The sequence below is a fragment of the Dipteris shenzhenensis genome, chromosome 21, assembly GCF_047967505.1.
Source record: "Dipteris shenzhenensis isolate YYH24624 ecotype China chromosome 21, Dip_SZ_1.0, whole genome shotgun sequence".
NCBI classification, from domain to species: Eukaryota; Viridiplantae; Streptophyta; class Polypodiopsida; order Gleicheniales; family Dipteridaceae; genus Dipteris; species Dipteris shenzhenensis.
Window position 1 is genome coordinate 39,198,973 of NC_141616.1, and position 7,026 is coordinate 39,205,998.

At 41.1% G+C, this 7,026-nt stretch overlaps 1 protein-coding gene across 1 annotated transcript; it reads left to right on the forward strand.

The window, feature by feature from the left end:
• Window positions 1–3,985: 3,985 nt before the first annotated feature.
• LOC147888838 (UDP-glycosyltransferase 85A1-like) lies at window positions 3,986–5,594 on the forward strand. The gene is made up of 2 exons (XM_087392913.1): window positions 3,986–4,508; window positions 4,601–5,594. The coding sequence occupies exons 1-2, from the start codon at window positions 3,995–3,997 to the stop codon at window positions 5,542–5,544; spliced, it is 1,458 nt and encodes a 485-aa protein (XP_087249039.1). The 5' UTR covers window positions 3,986–3,994; the 3' UTR covers window positions 5,545–5,594.
• Window positions 5,595–7,026: the final 1,432 nt, after the last annotated feature.

A 7,026-nucleotide genomic window follows, 5' to 3' on the forward strand; every position in this document is an offset into this window, starting at 1 on the left:
TTGATTTTGGAGCTAGCAACTTTTCTTTTAGCATGCAGCCTCTGTAGTATGCCTCGGTAAAACCATTGGAAGACTTCCTTCAGACTATTCGCCTTCTGACTCCCTCCATAGTGTTGTGTGTGTCTAAAAAATGCATTACGTGCCATGTAGTGAGACTTCTCCATGCCTTGGGTAGACCAAATAGCTGGGCATCCATACTTTTTGACAAAATAGGGAAGGTGGTTGTATATGATATGCTGTAAGACATAAGAATGCATAGTAAGTAATTAAAAAAAAGAGGATCACACTTAAGTAAAAGAAAAAGACATAACCTTACCATGTAGTGAGTTATATTGCAGGCTGTCCACGCGTCTTTCATTGACTTTCCAAAATGTTTAATTGCCTCCTCAAAGTTCTTGTAATCACTCTTTGTCCATGTTACTTTGTCACAGAACATGAAGAGTTGATCAAGAGACCTCCACACCTCTGCCTTCCTATTTCGTGCTTCCCCATCTGCCTCATGATCTTTCACAGCATTATGGACTTGCTTCCACAATCCATAATTAATCTTTGAAACTGCTCTACCTTGCGTTACTTGCTTACTGTGTTTGGGTCGAGACAAGAATCTTCTTGCCTTAACACCACCAATAGAGGGCTTGATTGGTACCTCCTTGCCATTGGTAGACTTTTTAAAATCCTTTGTGATTTGAACATCTCCTCCATGCAGACCTATATCGGATAACACTTTTTCCAATGCTTGAAGAGCATCCTTTCTATTTTTTTCGGGACGGAGTTTCCAAGCAAATCCAATATATAAAAATACCAATTTCTCAATAATTCGACATAGACCATGCAATGTGCAGATGTGAACATTACATAGTGGAATGTCCAGAATGGCCTTGAAGTCAGGGTCAACTTTATCTCTATTAGGTGCTCTCTTCCACCATTTTGAATCCATTACTTGAGCTGATTCTTTGCAGTAAAGACAAGGAGACTTTGAGTTGCCTCCTTTACTAATGTTATACATGCACTTCAGTGTTTTAAGATCCCCGGCCATGTGCCACTCTACTTGAAAATCACCTTTTCCTACAACATGGAGATTCTCGCCTTGCACTTGTCTTTTGATTATTCTTGGTATTTCCGTGTGGTGAAACACCCAATCTAGTGTTTCATGGTCTTCGGTCTTCACCTGCGAGATTATAGAAAACAAAAGTATTACTATATCAGATTTGAAAACAATGACCAAAATCAAGTATAAAACAACCCATGATCATACCTGGAACGAGCCTAACCACCATATGTGTTTCTCTGACTGCACACTAAAATACTTCGAACTCGCTTCAGTCAATGATGTATCAATTGCTCCATTCATCAATGTAATAGTAACTCTTTCCATTTTCTTTTCCTTTACAACCTCACACTCATCCAGTTTGATAACAAATTTCAAAATGCCTTTGCACTCCTCAAATGTTATTCCATAAAACTCGACCATTCTTTTTTGAAGTTGTTGCAGATCTAAAAATATATTGTTCCAAGGATCATACACAGTGGTTCCTTTAACACCATGAAATATTTCTTCAATATGGATATATTGCCCAATAAATTCATCTATACTTTCATTCAAATGACCTCTTATCCTCCACACACGGTTGCTGGATTTGGCAGTAAAACTCGTTTAATCCTTTGATCTTTCAAAGTTGAGGATATCGCATGGAAAATCGAACTATATCCCTTCCTACTAACTCCACTAACATCAAGAGCCTCTTGGATTATAGTGCCATCAACTTGATTATTGGATACAAAGTCCTCTACAACATTGCGTTTGACTGTTTTGTATTTTTTTTCCTCAATCAAACCTTTTGCTACACCGCAAGAAAGCAATCCTTTCATTTGTTTAACAGGAAGAAGGTTCGGGTCCATATTTTCTTTTGCAGGCTCCAATAATTTCCTGTAGTAACAACACAATATGACTATATTATTCAGTACCTCCATTCTTATTTTGCGACAATCAACGAAATAGATATAGTCTGGAAGAGAGCCTTTTTGAGTATACAAAATGATAAATTTCAATCTAACCTTGCTTCCTGAATTCGTCGCTTGCATCCACCAGTCCCAGCCTTCAAATTTGCAATGTTTTTAATCTTCCTGCTACGTAGTCTGTCTCCAAGCACGGTTCTCTTCTTTCTTGCTCTTGTCAACTCTTTTTTACTCTTTGAATGCTCCTCAATTTCATTCTGCAACTGCTGCTCCAATTTTGCATGAATGGCTATCTCCTCCATCTTGGCCCCCTTTTCTTGTAGGTACATCATTTTATACGTTTTCGCAAATGCAGACTGCACTGAACTGCGCTGAAATATAACCAAGAAGTCCATTTTGTCCATCGCCGGCAAACCTCAGTAATGTGGTGGGATTGACAAATGGAGGTGTAGAGTTTTTTACTTGACATTTTGGATATATGCTTCCATCGCACCATAAGTCAATATGTTGAAGCCCTTCTCTTCTCATATTTTCCCGCTGTTGAGCATTCAGCACCGTATCCTTTCGTCTTTTTTGTGCTGGAGCATATTGTTCTTCTAAGTCGATGTGAAGATGGTGTAATCGCTTCTTCTCAGATAGTGACTCACTAGTATCGGCCATTTTTTGTGCTTCTCAGGTTGCGAAGTTTGTTTTTCAATCTCATAGTCGTTTTGTAACATGAATCGTGGAAGTGTGGCGGTATCCATGTGAATATTTTGAAAACTTGCAATCACTAAGTTCAGTGATGGACTCTTTATGAAAGGCCTGCACACGTCGGCCAAAGAGATGCGGAATCTTTGGTAAACAAAAAAAAATGTAAGAGGATATTTAATACAAAATCGTGTTAGTCAGACAAAAGATTATCTTATTCCTTTTTGAATTGACAGTTCTGTAGTCCTTACTGACAATTCTGAGCCACGTTTTCGTATTTTACTATTTTTGAGGTCTTTTAGGAGAGAAATAAATCAAAAAATAGTGAATTTCTTACAGGGCCCCAAAATGAGTTCCCTTTTTCCCTAATGTAACATCGTAACTTTGTCAGGCTTTGCAATAGCCTTTATTTTCAATGGTCGGCATCGCCGCTGTTTTGAAAGGCGTTTCAAGATCATCATCATCACCATAGTTATCGTCATCACTGCTTCTATACATGATATTCAAGGAGAAGAGGCTCATGATTTATGCTGCTAAAGAATAGGAAACTTGAGGATTTTTACAGACTTGTTGGGGCTCTTAAACAAACCAAAAGGTAGGGAAAGAAAAAGGTTGACAATTTTCCAACAAAATATTCTGGACGTGAGCTTGTTGCAAAACTTAGAGAAGATCATGAGAGGATAATGAAGCATCGCACTCACATGTAGATGTTGCTACCTCAATGATGTACTCAATGCTTCAAAAATCCGCCTACTTATTCATGCTTTGTCTTCGGCAACTGAGAACTTGGTAATGGAGAGCGCCAGCTCGTTAGGTAGGATCCATGTCGTAGTTTTCGAACTTGGTGAAGGGCATGTGGTGCAAGGCCAACACGAACAATTAGTTGAGACAAGGGAAGGATGGTATTGTGGGGAGAGAAGAGGTAGAGGGGCAGGTTCTTCTACACATGAGATCCTCATTCCTACTCTATAGATTCATTGGGATCTCAAACGATTTGAGTGCCAAAGAAGCGGAGGGGAGCCATCAGGCAAGAGGAGCTAGGAAAGAAGGAATATAGATGGAAGGAGAGGTAGAGAAATGGAACCGGTGTGGTGAGGGAACTTTGAATAACAGGAAAAAGGAGACAATTTTGACAGTTTCGTGCCATTTGAGGCTAAGGTTTTCATTTAATATTTATATTTCCTATTGATAAAACCATGACACGTGGCTCAACGAGAAGCAAGTATTTCATTTCATGGCACAATGCTACCTGCCTAAACATTGTAAGTAGCTTGGAGCACACGACTTACTCATAAATGTAAGCCATGTGAGCTCACAGCAACACTCAACTTTCATTGTTCAAGGAGCCATGGCTGCTCGGAGTCCCAAATTAGCTCACGCCCTAGCTGTGCCCATACCTGCGCAAGGCCACCTAAATCCCCTCATGCGCTTGTGCAAACTCTTGGCTTCCCACGACATTCTCATCACCTTCGTCACCCTTGATGCTATCCATGATCGCCTTCAACAGACCCAACATGCCCCTGATTCTCCCCCTAAGGTAGTGCAAGACGCAGCCCAGAAGAATATCAGAATTGCTAGCCTTCCCTTCACGGCTCTGGACTTGACTGCCGACTTCAGCTTCGCTTTCGAAAGTATGAATAAGGCCCTTACACGCCTTGGTGCTCCTATTGAGCAGCTCATTCACCGCTTGTCTTTGCAAGGTCCCCCCATCACATGCATTATTTCGGACGTCTTGATGTCAAGCGCAACGCAGCCCGTCGCTGAGAAATTGCACCTTCCAAGAGTCGGTCTGTTTCCCTCTAGCCAAAGCTACAGTTTGTTCTTTCATTACGTCGTGGATGGCAGCCTTTCCTTGGAGGCCGGTAAGCACACTATCATGATTTATCCTCTATATGTTTAAACGAGGATGACGATCCCCGGACTAACAACCTTCTCTTCTTGTTTGCTTTGTCAGTTATAAATGCCGGGAATGGGAACAAGGCAGACCTCTTCCACGATGCGCTTCCGGGTCTCCCGCCATTGCGCAACGCAGATATTTTCCATTGCAGACATATCGTGGACGATACTGATTTCATATGTCGATTCACGTCCCGTGAAACTGAGATTGCCCATAGCAAGGCGGATATGATCGTGGTGAATTCGTTTGAGGACTTGGAACGCCCTGCCTTTGAGGCAATGTCCAAGAAGGTTCCCGTGCCTGTCTACTCGATAGGGCCTTTGATCGAAGAACTGAGTGATGAAATTAACACAAGCCTGTGGACGGAAGAACATGACTGTCTGCAGTGGCTTGACAAGCAACCAGCCGGTTCCGTGCTGTACATTTCCTTTGGCAGCATGACCCTATTGTCGGAGTCACAGTTTGAGGAGATTCTGTTTGGTCTAGAGGCCAGCAACCAGAGGTTCCTGTGGTCATTCCGTCGCGGCATGGTGAAGGGTGCGTCGTGCACGGAGCTACCAGAGTGGTTTGTGACGAAGACGAAGGACCGAGGGTGCGTGGTGTCGTGGGCACCGCAGCTACAGGTGCTTAGGCATACAGCAGTGGGCGGGTTTTTGACGCACTGTGGGTGGAATTCAACCATGGAAGCGGTGACGACAGGGGTACCGATGCTATGTTGGCCATATTTCTCGGATCAGCTTCTGGATTGCAAATATGTGGTGGAGGAATGGAAGGTAGGGCTGAGGATGCAGGAAGTTGTTGCAGGAGAAGGGAAGGTCGTGGGTAGGGGGGAGGTGGAGAGGGTAGTGAGGACGTTGATGGAGGGTGAGGAGGGCAAGCAGCTGAGGATTCGTTGTGCCAGTCTCGGCCAAGCTGCTCGCCAAAGTATCCTTCCTGGGGGCTCCTCGCATGCTCACCTGCAAGCGCTCATCCAGTTCCTCTACTCTTCTCCTCCATTTTGACACGACCCTCACATAATTACTTCATGTCAATTCACATCAGACCTCCCATCCACTCAGACGGTTCGGTACATGCCATTTAAGCGGGACGTTCCAGGGAGGCATGGCATGACTTTTGTACACTCTTGTTTTCTATTTTTAGTAATAGTAGTGGGTGAGTCAAATGTGTGGTTGTCCTATAGTGGTTAGATATTTGCTAAATTAGGTTACTTTTTGAACTATGGTTAGCTACTTTGTTTTTTAATATGATATTTAAAAGCATGTGATGTCTTTTCACTCATGTCCCCAATCATATTTAATGGTCCATCCCCTCGTATCATCTCTCTTATCTACGAGCACTTTTAATTCAGCTACCTTTGTAAAGAGTTACTGGTTAGTTAATTGAATTTTTGTTAGTGTTTTATCAAGTTATTGGTTAGTTAAATGGATTATTGTGATTGTTTTGTCAAGTTAGTGGTTAGTTATTAGCTAAGGTAGGTTACTTTTTAAATTATAATCAGCTACTTTATTTTTTCTTTTAGCTTTCCATGGATTGTATGACACCTAAAAGCTTGTGATGTTTTTTCAATCATGTCACCACTCGTCTAGATCCCTCCTATCATCTCTATCATCTACTCCTTTTTCATTCATCTATGTTTGCGAGCATTTTGTCACATTAGTGGTTAGTTAATTGGATTGCTGTGAGTGATTTGTCAAGTTAGCGGTTAGTGAGGTTGGCTAAGTTAGGCTACTTTTTAAATTATCGTTAGTCACATTGTTTTTTTATTTTAACTTTTCGTTGAATGTACGGCACTTACAAGCATTTGATGTCTCTTCAATCATGTCACCACTCATTTAATGGTCTATCCCCTCTCTCATCTACTCCCTTTTCACTCATCTATCTTTGTGAGCGTTTTGTAAAGTTAGGGGTTGGTAGTTGGATTGTTGTTAGTGTTTTGGTTAGTTATTGGCTAAGTTAGCTTAATTTTTAAATTATGGTTAGCTACTCTTTTTTTTCTTTTAGCTTTGACACCTAAAACCATGTGATGTCTTTTCAATCATGTCACCATTTCTATTTAAAGGTCCCCACTTTCACCTCTCTCATCTACTCCCTTTTCACTCAACTACCTTCTCTTATAGTTATTCACCTTCACTTGCTTTTGTCTCTTTTTCCTTCTAATTGACACCTTCCCTTTTTCGTTTACAAGCCATTAGAAAATTTTATTGTAACATTTATTGGAGCTACTTTATAGTTTTTTAAATGAGGACTTACTAGTTGTGCCACCTTGTTAAAAGCAAGGCCAATGTGTTTTGCAACTTATTTAACTCAAACTTTGTGGAGATTCATATAATGACATCTTTGGTCTACTCTCTATTGGTGAGCAAAAATATCTTTTGGGAACCCTTGCATGTTTTTCACTTTAAAAGTTCAAGCATCACTAGAACATGCAACAATTCATCATGTAGATGTTAACACCTATTTCATTAATTTTGGACTCGTGCACT